At 55.8% G+C, this 17402-nt stretch overlaps 1 protein-coding gene across 1 annotated transcript in view; it reads right to left on the reverse strand.

The window, feature by feature from the left end:
• The window catches only part of Caln1 (calneuron 1), a 96440-nt gene that overhangs the window by 72412 nt on the left and 6626 nt on the right, over window positions 1-17402 (reverse strand). Inside the window, exon 2 of the mRNA XM_090324088.1 lies at window positions 10808-10982. Coding sequence (XP_090180214.1) covers window positions 10808-10926 — 119 coding nt within the window. The 5' untranslated portion in view covers window positions 10927-10982. The remainder of the gene's footprint in view (window positions 1-10807; window positions 10983-17402) is intronic.

The raw sequence follows: 17402 nt of genomic DNA on the forward strand, positions 1-17402 counted from the left end.
TTACGTAGGAGTCTGGGTATTTTTAGGACATATTCTTCCCAAATTGAGCTATAGGTTCAGCGTAATTCCAATCAAAATCCCAGAAAGCTTTTTTTTTTGTACTTTTTTTGTGAAATTTGACAAGCTGATTTAAAACTTCATATATAAATGCCAAGGACATAGACTAGCCAAAACAATTTTTTAAGAAGAAAGTTGGAAAGGACTACCTGATTTCAAGACTTCAGAATCTAATCAAGAGAATGTGGCGTTTGGCAGAGGCTGGTGCGATGCTCAGAGGAGGGTGGTGGAGGCGGCGTGAAGGCTGCACCAGGTCCTGAGCTGAGTTAATTCAGTGAGGAGCGGGCCAGGGCCGCCTCAAATCTGCTGAGCAAATGCAGAGTCACAGGCAGGACCTGACCTTCCCTGTTTACCTTGCCCTGGACACAAAGCAGGTCAGGGCTGAGTCAGCCCTGCGTGGCTGTGACACCATCCCTGGCACAAGTCACGTCAGGAGATGGCTTTATTTTGGCTCAGGGTTTCAGGGGTTTCAGTCCCTGGTCCCCTTTTCTGAGGCGGTGAGCTCCAGGAGCAGCAGCATGGCTGCAGGAATCCTGAACTGCTCACCTCGTGAAGGACAGGAAATGGAGAAGAAGACACAGGAAGGGGCCAGAGACCAGACATCTGAATGGACTTGCCCCCTGCAGCTAGACCCCATCTCCTAAGGTTTCCAGAACCTTCTGAAATAATGCCATCTGCTGGGGTTATGGGTTTCCATACATGAGTCCAAGGGACACATTTCCTATTCAGGCCAAAGTTAAAGCCACAAGACTTTCAAAGATAATACAGAGGGGAGACTGCTGCAAATCAGAGGAAACAACAATTACGTTAAAAGGAATTAAAAGCACAGACCATAGCCAAAAATTTTGGCCTCATTAGATTTTAAATCTTGTGCTCTTCAAAAGGCATCTTAGGAAAAAAACCAAACAGACAAACCACAGATAGAGAGAAGTGTTCACAACACGCCCCTGTGGCCAAGAACTCGAGGGCCACCCTCAGATCCACCGATGGCGTCCACCCCCTCCTCTCTGCCCCCAGACAGGCTGTCAATCAGGGACGTGTGGACCCAGCCCACAGCCTTGCATGTGGATGTGTTCGTAGGTGTGTATCACATGATACACACACATCACATATATACAGGATTTTACTAATCCGTCGGGAGGAATAACGATGCCATCTTTCAGGGACATGGATGGAGATTTGTGTTGAGTGAGAGACAAGCCAGGCTCAGACGAAGGTCGAGGGCTGTCTCTCGTAGGGGGAAGGTAGATCTCAAGTACAAACGGGTGGGAAGAGATGGACGCAGGTCCCAGGCATGTATACCTAAACCAGCTGACCGCGTGGGATCCCAGGGTGAAAATCCCAATGGTGAGCCTTCTGCAAACAGCTGCCAGATAAACAAAGCGCTGTGCGTGGTGGGGGCGGGTAATGAGGTTATGGGATGGGGGGGGAGAGGTGAGGTCCAGGGGCAGACGGGGGGGGGAGGCAGATGCAGAACAATGGAACTGGAGCAGCATCAAGACACACTGAACTCATAAACTGATCTGTTGAATTGAAACCCTTCGCACAACTACCTAAAGATAATTTATTTAAAAAAAAAAAAGACACCAGCACTTCCCCAAGTCGTGGACAAAATGGGAAGAGAAAGTGCGGAGTCCCTACCGACTCCAAAAGAGTCTTTAAAGGCAGGGGATGGAACTGCAGCATCACCCGTGCCCAGAGCATGGACAGGCCTGGGCACTCACGCCAGCCGGCTGGCCAGCAGCCGGTGCACAGACAGGCCTGGTGGGCCTGGCCGAACCAGGGCACTCACAGCCGGCCAGAGGCAGATTTAGAGGTCTGCTCTGCAGCTCCGGGCGCTTTCTCGCATTCGAAAATGCTTGGCAGCCCATGAAAACCTGAGCCATCTGGCCTTTCACAAGAAGAGCCTGCCTACCTGGCGCTGGGAGGCTGGAAGCAGGTGTGCCCGCTGCCGGGCGTCACGGCAGCGAATGCGGAGGAAAACGACGTGGGTGGGGCCGGCCCCACAGGCTGGTCCTCAGCACTGCCCAGAAAGAACGTCTGCGTGCGGCTTACTTCCAGAGGATGCCACCCAGCCAGCCTCCGCCAGCCTCCGCCCCTTCACAGTCCTGGAGGCAGCCGGCCTCCTTCCCAGGAGGTTAGAGGCCTGACAGTCATCACTCAGCAGGTGACACGGGAGCAAATCCTGAACTGTGCGATGAACCCTGACGAAAGACATTCAGAGAGGTTTAATCTGGGCCTGTGTTTCCTTCACCCGGGGCGGAGGGGGGGAGTCTGACATGCTGCATGGTGGGATGGCCGCCTGCCAGTGCAGGGGGCCCTGTGTATGTGGTGTCACTGCACTCAGGAAGCCTGGGCCAGGGCTGCTGAAGGTCAGTCGTCCCTGGCTCCTCAGCTTCTCCTCACCCAGGGGAGGAGAGGGGAGTGGCGGGGGCACGGTGGTGGTTCTGCTCTGCTTTTGCTATTTTGCTGTCTGCAATTATCAAAAAAAAACTTAGAGAATGGGCCGGGAGTTTGGCCTAGTGATTAGAGTGCTTGCCTAGCATGCACAAAGACCCGGGTTCAATTCCTCAGTACCACATACATAGAAAAAAGCCGGAAGTGGTGCTGTGGCTCAAGTGGTAGAACTCCAGCCTTGAGAAAGTCCAAGGACAGTGCTCAGGCCCTGAGCTCAAGCTCAGGACTGGCAAAAAAAAAAAAAAAAACAATTCTTAAAACACTTAGAGAAACCATCACATGGGCGTATACGTGTGGAAACATGGAGTTTAATGAAAACCAAACTGGCAGCTGTGTTCCCCATCACCTCTGGGGTGAGACGGACAGGCTATGGTAGCTCGATGGCACGTCCTAGCAGGAGGATGGACTCATTTTTTACCTTTTGTACCGAAAAAAGCTTAGTTTTATTATTAGAAAAAATTCTCTCCCAGTGCAATTGTTGATGTTAGTAATCCTGGCGGTAGAGAGGCTGAAGAAGAAGGGTTGCAAATGGGAGGTCATGCTGACCTATGTAATGAGCCCCACCTTGAGGGAAGGAAGGAGGGAGGGGAGGGGGGAAAGAAGGAGGAAGGAAGGAAGGAGGGAAGAAGGAGGGAGGGAAGGAGGGAAGGAAGGAGGGAGGGAAGGAAGGAGGGAGGGAAGGAAGGAGGGAAAGAGGAAGGAAAGGAAGGAGGGAAGGAGGGAAGGGAGATAAAGGAAAAGAGAAATAAAAAGACTGACAACACACACAAACCCTCCCCTAACTCATGTCTAAGTCAGGATTCGGCAGTACCCCCACATTGCCCACGTCTCCCCCAGGCCCTCTCACCCCCTCCAGCTCCTGGCTCTCCCCGCGTCCAGCAGCCAGAGTGTGTGGGCAGCCCGGCAACCAGCCTTCCTAAGGCTGGGCACTGAGTATTTTGCACATCATTTGCTATAAAATTCATTCATATAATAGATGTTAACTAAAAGTCTGCTACCGACCAATCCAGGGGCTCGCTCCTATGCGTCACGTCACTGCTGGTCAAGTTCCACAGAGGCATGTGGCACTGGGGACGTCCCCGCCCCATCCCTCCCCCGGCATGCAGGAGGTGCCTGCTGAGATGCGACTCTGCCCACTCCTGAGTGATGGCCTCGGCCACAAGTCCCTGCTTCCTGAACTCTGAGTCATTCTGGATGATGGCGCAGGTGTGGGGCCTGGAAACCCCATCACCACCGCTGTGCCAGGACCTGCTGTGTGTTCTGCCGACCAAGCCCCTTAGTCAGAGTGAGCTGCGGGGAGAGGCCTGTGTCCCAGGAAGAGCAGGGACTCCTGGTGGTGGCAGGAAAGCGGCTGGAAGCTCCATGGCGGCCAGACCAGGTGGCCTTGGGGGGGGGGGGGGGCTTTGGTCCTGGCAGAAACTTTCCTCACCCCACTGCAAAGGCCTCTGCCACCAATAACCCAGCTCCAAACCAGTCCAAAACCTATTAGGAACAAGGTGATTTGCGGATTACAAGACTACACCAAACCAACCACCGTGCGAAACAGAAGGAGAGCCAAAGTACTTCTTCACTCATGATAGCAAAAAGAGAGGGAAAAAAAGAAAGAAGGGTTCAGAACTGGTGGAGAAAGTGGGCGTGGCGCCTCCTCCCGGGCAGGCCGGGCCCTTCTGTAGACAGCGTCTCCTTTCATACAATAATCTGGAAGGGGCACAGCCTCTGAGGGGCCCTGGTGGGCAAGGGTGAGGGAGCTCTGCTGTGTTCACGGCAAGTGAGGACTGCACACCCATGCACACGCGTGTGCCACCCCACTGGGGACCTGTTCTATGAAAGGTACTGCTGGAAAGGAGAAGTATACACACACCTGATTCAAAGCTACAGAGATGCGCAAACAAAGCTCAGAGCTCAACAATGAGACGAATAGTGCGGTGGGAGAGAGAACGCATACACAGGAAACACGCTTGAGATGCTACTGAACATCATTCTCTGCGGAGATCTGGAACTGAAACATCCACAGTCTGGACGTTTCTAACAACGCTAACCATTTTCTCCCGTGAGCTCAGTCCTTACTCAGTTTGCAAATGCGTGTCCACGTGAAAATGTACGTGCAAGCGAAGGCCTGGGGCCACGGACCAGCCAGGGCTCAGGTACACTGTGAGTGCACAAGCTTGGCGAAGGAGGGCTGCACAGAGCCGGGGAGTCCTCAGAACCACCGGGGGCCTGAGTCTGGGTGACCCATGTGGCACTGGCCTGGCCTGGACGCGCCCACTCGAGCCCATGTTTGCTGCAGTCTACTCAGCCCAGAGCGCTGGCCACCACATTTGAGGCCCCAGCCACAGAACAAGCACACCAGTAAATGTAGAGCCCACCATCAGCTCAATGTGGACGCGATGGCCACGCCGACACGTGTGTGGACACATGCACCTCCCCGCCAGGCTGGCCGAGGGCCGCACATTACCTCGGCACACAGTGCCCTGGTTCTGGTTCCTGACATCATTCTCCCATCTAAGAAACCCAGGCTTCCTGGGAGAGGAGCTGTGGCAGGAGGTGGTGGAGCCTAAGCCTGAGCAGGAAGAGCTCAGGGACAGCGCCCACGGGGCACGGAGCTTGGAGCCCTACCACCGCCACCACCAACCACAACAAACGGTTTCCGAGGGCCCAGAGGTTGGGACACAGTGTTTTGGCAGAGGAGCCTGGAACGGACGGAGCCCAGTACCTCAACCAGTGGCCAAGGAAGCAACCACGCAGTCAAATAAACTTGTGTCTAATTGCAGCCCAATGGATAAGGCAGCCGTGAGTCCATGCTTCTGAAGGGAAGAAGGGAGGGGAAGCAAGGAAGAGGGGGAGGGAGGAGGGAGGGAAGGAAATACTTCAGAGCTAATGGGGTCTGAGAATGGGCCTGAGGGGTCTGTGGGGATGAGCCCGGAGGGAATGGCTCTGTCTCCATCCCCCTGAGCCCTGGGCACTGTCGCCTGGCACTGTCACCTGTTCTCTGCCACCCGTGTCCCAGCTGTGGCACTTAGATTTATGAAGCCGTCACGAGCTCCTTCGCCTTGCTCTTATTACTTAATGCATCAGCCAGGGAGCACACATTTGTTTTGTTTAGTGTTGTGACATTGCACAGAAATGTAATTGATTCCCTTTGTTGTTACCACAAGTATTCCATTTCCTGCACTTAAAAACATAATTCACAGGCCTCACTAGACTTGTTCAAGAGATCCATGCATATAAAGAACCCTTGAAATATTTCTTCCGACTCTAAGATTTCCTTGAACATGGTAAAACAAATCCCCTCCCAGACGTGGTAAAACCCATGGCTGCCTTGTGCTGGCAGGCACTGGGGGAAGCCAGGAAGCCGCGCCCACCCCTGCCACCAGCCCCAGGCATGGTGAGCGTGCACAGAGCCCCAGGACACCAAGTGCGACTGCCCGGGTGGAGACAGCACCAAGCCAGGATCCAGTCGGCCCCAGACACACTGCCCTCCGCAGGGATCCCCTGGGCCCCTGGGCCATGGCTAAACCACTGCCAAGGCCTCTTCCCGGACGTGCACACACACACACACACACACATCTCCAGAAGTGCTGCGGAGCCTGGGGTCCTGGCTGGAGAGTGGGGCCTTGGACACAGTCCTGGGTGGGACAGGCCCGGGGAGCACCCCCCACCAGGACGGAGTGGCCCTGGTGCTAAGAACAAGATAAGGGCTCCAGGCTTCCCAGCAGGGCCAACGTGCTCAAATGGAAACTCAGCACACCCCAAGCGCTCGTTAGCTGAATCTGCTCAGTCTCCATGATGCTAAGTCTCCCATGGAAGGGCTTTCAAAGACAATTATGGGGGACAAGAGGCCCTAGAGACCAACTCTGCCCTCCCCCCCCCACACTCCTCCCGCCCTCAGAGCCCTTCCTGTCCTCAGACCAAGCAGGGAAACTTCATGAAAGGAAAGGATACACACACTTTGCCACTCAGACATTTGCTTTAAAAAGAAAATGGTCTTGCTCAGACAAGTTCACAAAGATAAGCTTGCAGAGGTGCTCAGAAAGAGATGGGGAGAGAAAGAGAGCAGGAGACAGAGGTGGAGTGAGAGGGAGGGAGAATGAGAGAGAAAGGCAGAGAGAGAGAAGGAGAGAGAGGAGAGAGGGGAGGGGAGGAGAGAGGGAGGGAGACAGAGGGAGAGGGAGAGCTGAACAGACATCCACGGGGGATTGGCTACATAAATCACAGTACAATGGAAAAGGAAGCAGTAATAAATTAAGGAGTGAAAACTATTTCAGGGCCACATGCTCATCATAATAAAAGTAAGCCATCGTGGTAGGGTGCGTGCTAGCTTGCAGACTGTGGGTGGGGTGTCCACCCTGTGCTGTTGGGTTAGAAGTGAACAAATCGTGTGTTCTGGAGCACATGCCTGCTGTGTGTGCATCCACGTTCACACTCATGCCATGGACGTGCCTGCGGTGCGTGCCGACGCCTGCAGAGTGAGGGGAAGGAGAAATGAAAGGGGAGGACCGTGGTATAGCTTTATAAAAAGAACCCGAGTGACAAAAACACGGCATGTTTATGCTGTGGGAGAAAAAGGACGTTGGAGAGGAAGACGCAAGGCTGCAGAGCTGAATGGAGGAAAGCCCAGAAGGCACATGTGACAGGGTGACAGGCATGCATGAGGGTGTGGTGACAGGCATGCACGATGGACAGGTGGCAGGCAGGCATGATGGAGAAGTGACAGGCATGTAGAAAAGACAAGTGCGGGGGGACCTCCCAGTCTGTGTAACCACGTGTGCTCATGCTCCTCTCAGTCTCTTGAATGTGCTGTTGATCAGAGTCACTACACAACTCGGGCCAATGCAACATACCTACGCAATAATGCTCAGCTGATAAATTAGGCGTGCTTGGAGTTTAACAATAACCATTCATAAAATAGACCCATTGTGCCAACATAGCAATACTTTCTCTCTCTCTCTCTCTCTCTCTCTCTCTCTCTCTCTCTCTCTCTCTCTCTCTCTCTCTCTCACACACACACACACACACACACACACACACACACACACACACTATCTTGTGCTATGGTAAGGTTTCAGGCTGTGTAGACACAGGTAATGGAGTGCAGGAACTGCAGTGCCGCTGTGGGAGCTCCCTGGCCTCTGGCATGAGAGGACCGGAGCTGGTCTAGAACTGAGACCCAGGGAAGGAATCTCCAGATTGGAGCTGCAACTTGAGATGTCACCTGACTATCTGAGGACAAGCCAGGGCTTCACTGTGGAACCAGGTCCCACAGCACATGGAAGAGAATGAACAGGATGCTAAGATATGGGGGGGTGTAACTGGCAGTAGAGCAGGCAATGATAGTGGAGAGAGGGCAATGTGGTTTTCATTGGAACACAGATGTCTATAAAACTTAAAGGAACCATGACAGGAAGGTTGACCAGTTGCCCTTCAAGAGAACCACCTCATTATTCCAATCAAGGGTCTTACTCTTACAAACAAAGGCACACATGCACACACACACACACACACACACACACACACACACACACACAACTTGCAGCAACCCAAGTGAATTCTCTTTTCTACTTTATGTTCCAGCATCCCCCATAAAACTTATTTTAGAAAAGTTTTATGAGCTAAAACTTAAAAATTGAACACTACCATTCAAGCCAAACAGTGCCATTACAAGTCAAGGCAGTGTAGGACAGCAGCGCTGATGAAGCCGAACCCCCACCCCGCGATGGATACATTCACCCTACAGTGGACACTTGCCCTGCGGTGGACACACTCAACCTACGGGGGATGCACTCTCCACGACAGTGGACGCGCTCATCCTTATAATCCAGATCCTAGTGGCAATACCCAGACATGAGCCCAGTGTGACTGAGGCCTGACAGGACCAAGTGTTAGGGAGGAAGGCGAGGCAGCTGCCATGTGGAAGAGCTGAAGTCCTGGTAGGAGGAGAGGAGAGCAGCGTGGAGCTGTCGAGGGGTAGCACAGTGCAGGCCTCTGGGCGAGGGACCCATCTAGCTGGAGAGGCCAGCTTAGCAACCAGGCAGTGAAGGTTGAGTTCCCTCAGGCTCTGGCCGTGCAGGGCCTTGAGAGGCAGGGGAGCTTACTGGCTGTTTAGGTAGCCATGGCTCTTTAGAAGCTATTCAGAGCAGGGTGAGAGGGAGAGGTGCAGAGAGAAAAACTCCCTTTGAATTTCCACTGCTTTCAGAGTGAGCAGTTTAATGACTCATGCAATCCGAATCCTTGCTTTGTCTACACATTTTCATTTCAAAATACTAAAAAACACTTTGTTTGGAACACGGGTTATTTTTAGCTCATGTATCAATAGAGCACAACCATTTCTCCTACGTGGCCAAGGCTTCCTTCAGACCTGGTGGAGTCCACCATCGAGTAGTGCATTTCTGAGCTGGTAGAAATCCCCCAGACATCTCTCTGCTGCCTGTGGACTCTTCTTGGTGGCCTCCCTCCCTACCGAGGAGCCCGTGAACTAATGGCAAACCTGGTCAAAGAGTCCTAGATATCCTCCCTGCCCCCCATCTACACAAGAAAGGGAGACATCCTGCAGAGGCTGGGGCCAGTCCCTCCTCCCTAGACAAAGCTGGGAGAGTGTGGATGGGAGATCACGTTGGTTCCCAAGTTGATCCTGGAAGTGGTCATGCCACGGGCAGGGCTACATGGCTTCCTGCACCCTTCTAGGCCCTGCCTCCTCTCAGCTCTGCATCTCCAGTCCTGGATTTCCTGATGCCAATGCCCACTGCCATCTCCCCAGAATGTTGTCTTACTTCAGAGAGCTCAACTGGATTTCCGTCACAGGCAACCAAAATGGTACGGGGACCTGGGGAAGTGATTTGGAGCCAGAACAGAACATGTGGAAGAGACCCTGGCCACCCCTGTGCCACCCATGGCCTCCGAGGCCACCACAGCTGGCAGACCTTAAGGGCTGCACCCAGAGGATGCCAGCCCTTGGCTGTGCCTTCCAACCAACCTGAAGGGCAGGCGGCAGAGAGCAGGAGAGGCAGCTGTCCACAGGAGCTGTCCACACGAGCTGTCCCTCTGCTCTTTGTGGTGGCTCCTGGTGCCGAGAACTAGACCAGAGAAGTCTCTCTCGTGGCCCAACTCAATCCTACGCTTTTAGCCATATTTTTCTGCCTGTGGCATAAAGAAATCTTTGAGAAAAGTGTGGGTGGTCCCCAAGGGAGGGCTAAGCAGAAGTGCACTGTTGTGGGTGGTTGTGAGGGCACGGCAGGGACCTGGAGACCCCAGTGCTGGGATGTAGGGGAGTTGATGGCCACTTGGGGAAGGATGGCCATAAGTCCCAGCAGGGAGACATTTTCAGTGTGGGAACATCTTTCTGAGTGCACTGAAGGCTTCCTTGTCTGCTTGCTGTGTGCCATGTTTGATCCCCCCCTTTTTCTCCGAGGTGCCAGCCAGCTCCATCTTTGCCACCATACCCCAGAGCCCAGTTCTCACCCGTCTCTCTCAGCATGCCCCATACCCCAGGAGGACACCCAGGCCTCCCAGCCCCCCAGGCTGGGCAGGGAGCCCCAAACCTGGAGCCTGCCCCTGCCAGCACCACTCTGGTCTCATGATGCCATCTTCTAGACCTTTCCTAAGTCCCTGGAAAGGTCACTCCTGCAGGGCAGTGGCTCTTGGGCAGGGGTCTTCTCATGTCCCATCCCCGACTTCCCAAACACAGAGCTGTCACAGGGATCACTGTGGATAGCCGTCCAGCATCTTGTGCTTGAGCTCAGTTGTCCACGCGAAAGAAAAAGCAAAATCAAGCCCAGGGACCCTTCACCCTCACGCAGGGGTTACTCAAGAGGCCAGGGAAAATTTGAGGTCAGTGGCAGCAAAGTTAATGAGTCCTTGGCTCCAAAACAAACTACAAAGCCAAAGGTGGGACTGAAGCTCAGATGTCAGAGCAGTTTCCTAGCTGGTGCAAGGCCCTGGGTTCAAGCCCCAGTCGCTCCAGAGGAAAGGCTACAGGCGCAGAACTCTGTGTTTCCACGAGCTGGCACACACCACCCAGTGCTGCTCTTACACCCTGTGAGAACGGGGCCGTGGTAAGGAGTGGCAGGAGACGCCCGCGGTCCTCGCCGTGCCCGCGGCCAGAGGTGCCAGCTGTGGTGACTCTTCCCAAGTGCCCTCTCCCCAGTGGTCGGTGTGCGGCCTGCCCCAGGCACGCAGGCCTGAGGCCACAGGCACGAGTCCACACCACTGTGAATGCCAGGGAGTGGCCCCCCAAGAGCCCGGGCACTGCCCTGCCACTGGGCCACCCCCTACCTGGGGGGCGGGGGAGAAGACTTGCCAGGGCAGGGAGTCATGGGCCTGGCTCCTCAGCGGCTCCTCACCCCCTTCCGGGGCTCCTCGCTCCCCCTTCGCCTCATCCTCAGGCATCCCCTCTCTGGGCTCATCGGGCAGCCGCATCAGGCGTCCAGGGCGCGGGCTATGCGCGCGGGGCACTCAACGAAGGCTGCGTGGCTCTGTAAGGAGAGACGGAAACTTAGTGCTGGCAACTAAAGTCGGCTCCCTGAGTACTCCACGCCCACCCCGCGTTTCCTGGGGGCAGGAGGAGGGCACATGCCACGCCACAGGGGCCACCTGAGTCTTCCCAGGTCCTTTTCCACTTGTGCCCACAGCTCTGCTAGAACGTCAGCAACGAGGCAGGCACTCTAGCAGCCACCACAAGATTGCGGGGAACCCCCCCCGCCCCCTGATGCCCAGGAAACACGGGGCAGAGGGCAGAGCTGGGAACACCGCCTTCAAGGGTGACAGGGTCTCCTCCCAGCCATGGCACCCAGCCCCGCTCTGACCACATGCGCAACGGGGCCACCCTAGTCCCCGAGGCTGAGCTCCACACTGAGGGAGCACTGAGGTCTGCACCTCCCCCCAGCGCCGCTCCAGCTGTACACCAACCACATCCAACCGCATTTATGTGTCACCCCAAAACTCCATCTGCACATGTTCTCTCTGGCTCCATTTCCATCTTTAAAATTCCGGCCCTGTAGCAGTGATGGAGGCACTCGGGAGGTGAGCACCACCGGGCTGTCAGGTGAGACCCAGCCACATAGAAGGAAGGGTCTCCAGAGAGCCACCCTCCAGAGAGCGACAGCGGTCACTGAGGACCCGAGTCCTTGGCTGAGAACGCGGGGCCCCGGGGACACCCGCACAGGGGCAGCCGGAGGGCGGAGTGCCCGGGGAGTGCCCGGGGAGTGCCCGGGGAGTCGTCCAAGCGATGATTTCATCACCCATCGTGTGCTTGGAATGTGTTCATTATATTTTAATACGATTATGTTCAATCCAGTAGACGGCCACAGACGGGTCCAGAGGTGGAATCGTTCTCTGAACGCCTCTTGTCCTTGGTGGGAGGAGAGGGGATCCGTGGCCCTGGCGCCAGGGTGGAGCCCAGGCCCCGCGTCCCGGGATGGTGGGGCTCTGAGCTCCCAGGCTCCACTCAGCACGGGGTGCTGCGTCTCCAGGGTGTGCCCAGAGCCCTTCTGCACTGGGGTGTACCCCGCTCCTTCTCTCCGTGGAGTCTCCCCTCGGTGGTCCTCCCCAGCTCCGCCCTGCCTCCCTGGATTCTCCAGAGGGACTGTGGCAGCCCAGGCCCGGCTACTTTCCTCTAGGGACACCGAGCTAGAGTACACAGGTGCCCCCCCCTGCCCCGTGCCGGATTTCCGGTGACTACGGTAAGCCCCCCCCCAGAGTGCTCCCCAGCCCGGAGTGATTGGGGAAGCAAAGGGGCCAAAGGCACAGGCCTCTGCCCCCCCCCGGGCCTCCCGTCCTGCAGCCCATGCTCAGGAGCCAAACTGGGGAACTCTCTGTGCATCCCCACTCCTAGCCACAGCCCATGGGACAAATCCAGCCCCTGCCCAGCTTGCGCTCCACGGGTCGCCACTTGCTGCCTCCAGGTGTGTCAGGCTCACGGGCCACCATCCATCCCCTCTCCGTTCGTCTGCATCTTGTGTGGGTGCGTTCCTGGCTTCAGGAGCCCTGCTGAGCCAGGCGCGGGGACATCAGGGGTCTCTTCGCATCTGGGTTCCCCTGTCCTCCAGCGGTCCAGGTAGCAGAGGCCTGGGTTTGGATCCAGGCCTATCTCAACAGACAGCTGCTTGTAGACCGCTTCTCTGGGCCCCCAGGGGAGGGTGGATGACGAGCAGCCAGGCAGGAAGGCCCCATTCTGACCCCTTGAGGAGGCGCCTTAAGAACCTTCCAGAACTAACTCCACCTCCATGACTGGGTCTGGGGGCCACAGCCAGCGAAGGTCAGCCGGTACCAATGCCCCACACACCCCACACCCCACACAGGCCAGAGCTGACCACAGCTTCTGCTCCCACTTGCCCCGCTCCCTGCAGAGCCAGAGCCGTCATTCATGAGGACCTAAGACAGATCACAGCATGGCCATGCTGAAAACTCACCAGCGATTCCTCACCTATATGGAATAAACACTGACACTGCAGCCCACGTGGCTGCCTTGATCCCACAGCCAGATTCCTACCTGGCCAGCAGACTCTTTCCCACCCCAAATCTTCACCTTGAAGCTCCCTACAAGCTCCCTGCTCCCAACACTCCATACCCCGTCCCCATTGCCCAGCTGTGTCATACCTGGTCTTATAACCCAGAGCTTGGCTCAGCACCCCCTTATCAGAAGAATGCCCCCCCACTCATTTGGAGTCACCCGCTCACCCACAGTCCAGCACCCCTGCCCTGCTTTTCCCATCTGGGCACTTATCACCTTCGGGAAGGATCTTAGAGCTCTTAAAATAACCCAGAAATTCATATTTGACCAACTCTTCTTCAAATTCCAGGCACCAGAGGCTGGCAGTACAGCTAGGAGCTGGGGGAAGGACAAGGAGGGGGGTCCATGAGGGGGGGGAAGGGGCCTGCTCGGGTGCCACATCTGCTGTATGACTGCCGGGAGCCACCCACTCCTCAGGACCAGTGTTAGCTGAACAGGAATTCCTGGCCCTGCGACATTTCTCCAGGTGTCAGGGCAACGTTGCAGCTAGACACAGAGAATGTCCCAGAAGGGCCACAAATGGCATGGAGGAATGGGATCATCCCAAGTTGTACAGACATGGGCCATGTCCAAACTGCCCAGCTGAGCCCAGAACCGAGCAGGCACTTCAGCCGCCATCCAGCCAGGCTCACCTCCACTCAGATGGAGACTGACACACAGACGCCAACCAAATCATGTCTCCCTGCACATCCTTCCCCCGAGCCGGGACGTGGCCGGGAATTACTCCATGAATAGAAGTGAAAAAGTGCAATCCATTTGCTGGAAAGGGCCAGTAGAGTAGGCCCCCATGTCCACAGCCTCTCTCTCCGAAATTTCACTCAGCCCCAAAATATTGAATGGAAAGTTCCAGAAATAAATAAATAATTCATAAGTTTTAATTGTCTTTTTCCCCCTGAGAGGTCTCACCAGACAGCCTAGGCTGAGCTGAAACCCCTGCCTCAGTCTCCTAGACCCAGGACTACAAGCAGGTCCCACCATACCCACAATAGTAGAGTATTTTATTAAAATACATCGATCTTATTATCAGTTTTTGCTGTTGATCTTTCATTGGGCCTAATTTATTGGTAACTTTCTCTTCAATGTGGTCTAGGTATGAGACAACAAGAGCTATACACACGGCGCTGGGTACTACCTGCAATTTCTGGCACCCACTGAGGTTCTGGACACTTGTCTCCAAAGGCAGCTGAGACGGTGGTAGAAATCTACCTCGAGGGCCTCTGGTGTTAGAGTCCGGGGAGGAAAGGCTTGCTATGGGCTTCTTGACTGATCTGGCCGCTGGAATGGGAGCCCCTCTGCAGAAGCAGGAGCTCTGTTGGGTTTGTTCCTTCCTGGGCCTCTGTACTCAGCACGGCAAGTACGAAATGCAGAGACTCCCCGAGATGCCCTGTGGGAAGCGAGGTGCGTTGCTCCTGCTTGAACTGCCTCTTGGGATAGAAGCTTTCCTGCCCCTGCCGAACTTTGGGAAGTTGTCACCCTGATTCTAGATTCCACAAGGAAGCCAAACTCTACTTGAGCATTTCAGTCCACTTACAAGCAGGGTGGGTTTTTAAAATAGTCAACAACCTACTGGGCACAGGCCTTGACCAATCACGACAGACACTGGTCAGTCACCAACCAATCACAAAGGACACTAGTCAGGCCCTGACCAATCACAACAGATATTAGTCAGTCACCAACCAATCACAACGGACTATAGTCAGGCCCCGACCAATCACGACGGACACTAGTCAGTCACTGACCAATCACGATGGACACTGGTCAGTCACCAACCAATCACAACAGACACTAGTCAGGCCCTGACCAATCACAACAGATATTAGTCAATCACCAACCAATCACAATGGACACTAGTCAGGCCCTGACCAATCACAATGGACACTGGTCAGTCACCAACCAATCACAATAGACAAGAGTCAGGCCCCAACCAATCACGACGGACACTAGTCAGTCCCTGACCAATCACGACGGACACTAGTCAGGCCACGACCAATCACGACGGACACTTGTCAGGCCTCAACCAATCACAACGGACGCTAGTCAGTCACCAACCAATCACGACGGACACTAGTCAGGCCCCCACCAATCAGAAGAGATGCCAACACTCTGGACAAGGTCTGGCTTCATCCCAACTCAGCCTTCTGTTCCAGAAAGTGTCCTGGCCACCGCTTCAGCTTGCGTCAGCGGACTTCAGTGCCACCTCCAGCTCTGCCAACTGTTCAGGCATATGGGTTTGCATGTGACCCGCAGCCTGCGGCCTCTGCCCTCAGAGTGCCTGTCAGGAGGAGCTGCCTCAGGTCTGCTCGTGCGCTCTCCCTGTGGACGGAAGGAAGTCCTGTGGAGTGGAACCTGGGCATTTTTCTCAGTCCTGGCTTAAAAGCTTTAGTGTCATGGGGTCCCCTTTCTTGAAGTAAAGTCTTATGAGGATCCCCAATCTGAAGATGACACAGAGCTCAGGGTGTAGGGTACACAGGGTACAGTCCTGTCGCACACACAGACACACACACACACACACACACACACACACACACACACACACACGTGTACACACCATCCTAAACACCACAACCCTCAATGACCCATATGGAGAATGGCTAGACTGGAAGACAGCCCACCACAAGAATCCACGTTGTAATCAGCTTAGGAGAACAGCCTGGCTCTGTCCCCCTAGCTGTCCTGCTGTGGATCTCATGTGAGGTAGGCACTGTAAGCAGATGGCGGAGCGAGCTGCCAGGGGACTGGGGCTGGAAGGTGCTGGAGGATGGGCCTGCTTGCTGGCCTTGACTGCGGGGTGCCTCCTTGTAGGGGGTATTGGGGCTGGACCCCCCCCCTCTCCATGTGTCCTGGCAGCCCTCAGGTTAGCATCTGATCCATGTCCTCACTGCTGTTCCTCAGGACAGGACACGGCCTCCCCTTCCCTCAGGACGAGGACACGGCCTCCCCTGCCCTCAGGATGGGGACACGGCCTCCCCTGCCCTCAGGATGGGGACACGGCCTCCTCTTCCCTCAGGCTGGGGACACGGCCTCCTCTTCCCTCAGGATGGGGACACGGCCTCCCCTGCCCTCAGGATGGGGACACGGCCTCCTCTTCCCTCAGGATGGGGACACGGCCTCCCCTGCCCTCAGGATGGGGACACGGCCTCCTCTTCCCTCAGGACGGGGACACGGCCTCCCCTGCCCTCAGGACGGGGACACGGCCTCCCCTGCCCTCAGGACGGGGACACGGCCTCCTCTGCCACTGCCCTCAGGACAGGGACGCAGCCTCTCCTGGCAGCAGCCAAGTCTGCAGCAGACAGCAGCTTCCCTCTCAGTGTTGGCCACAGAGGGCTCAGGATCTCCTGAGCTCTGCTTCTCTCCATTGCTCAGGGCCTGGCCCGTGCGTGCTGCCAGCCCGCTCTTGGCCCCAGAGGGGTGCTCCCCAGACCCTGCTCTTCCTTTTCCTTGCTTGCTCTGTCTGCTCTTTTTCCACTTGATTATGTCCAGTGATTTGCAAGCCGCCTCATCTCCGTGGTCCCCGTGGCCTCTTCACACCACGGCCACTGCACACTGGCTATTTTACCACACGTGGCTTCCACACACGTGGCCCTGCACGCCGGCCACTTTGCCACACATGGCCACCTCGCGCTGACCACGTTAGTGTCTGTGCCCCCCATGCTGGCCACTTCACTACACGTGGCCCTGCTCACTGGCACTTTTCCACAGCAGCCATTACTCTGCCACTCAAACCCAGGCAGGTCTGGTTTCATGGTGCATTGGCATGGTCTGTGTGCTCACCGCACAGCCGGCACAGAGGAGCGGAGGCCAGGCGCCAGCTGTGCTGGAATCCAAACCCTGTCACCACCACCACCTTCCCTGAGAACCGCTCCGGTATACGGAAGAAAGGGGAAAATGTGGGGTGGTGGACAATCTCACTGGGGATTAACTTCACCAAGCCCTACCCAATGCTCCATCTTCCTGCAGCCAGCCCTACAGGGAGAAGGAGCCGAACACCCAGCCCTACAGGGAGAAGGAGCCGAACACCCAGCCCTACAGGGAGAAGGAGCCGAACACCCAGCCCTACAGGGAGAAGGAGCCGAACACCCAGCCCTACAGGGAGAAGGAGCCGAACACCCAGCCCTACAGGGAGAAGGAGCTGACTGTCCAGCCCTACAGGGAGAAGGGGAGAAGAGCCTGTATGCCCTGCATTCTAGTGTTTAGGTTTTCCCCTCATCTGAAATACTGGCCTGAGCGCAAGGATGGATAAGAAGGAAGGAGGGAGGAAGGGAGGGAGTGAGGGAGAAAGGGAGACCATGAAGGAGGGAGGAAGGGAGGGAGGGAGGGAGGGAAAGAGCATAGAAGTCACCCTGCATCAGAGAAGCTTCAACCCTGGCTTCCCACAGAGTCGCAG

This window comes from Megascapheus bottae, chromosome 34 (genome assembly GCF_031878675.1).
Source record: "Megascapheus bottae isolate mThoBot1 chromosome 34, mThoBot2.hap1, whole genome shotgun sequence".
In the NCBI taxonomy this organism is placed as follows: Eukaryota; Metazoa; Chordata; class Mammalia; order Rodentia; family Geomyidae; genus Megascapheus; species Megascapheus bottae.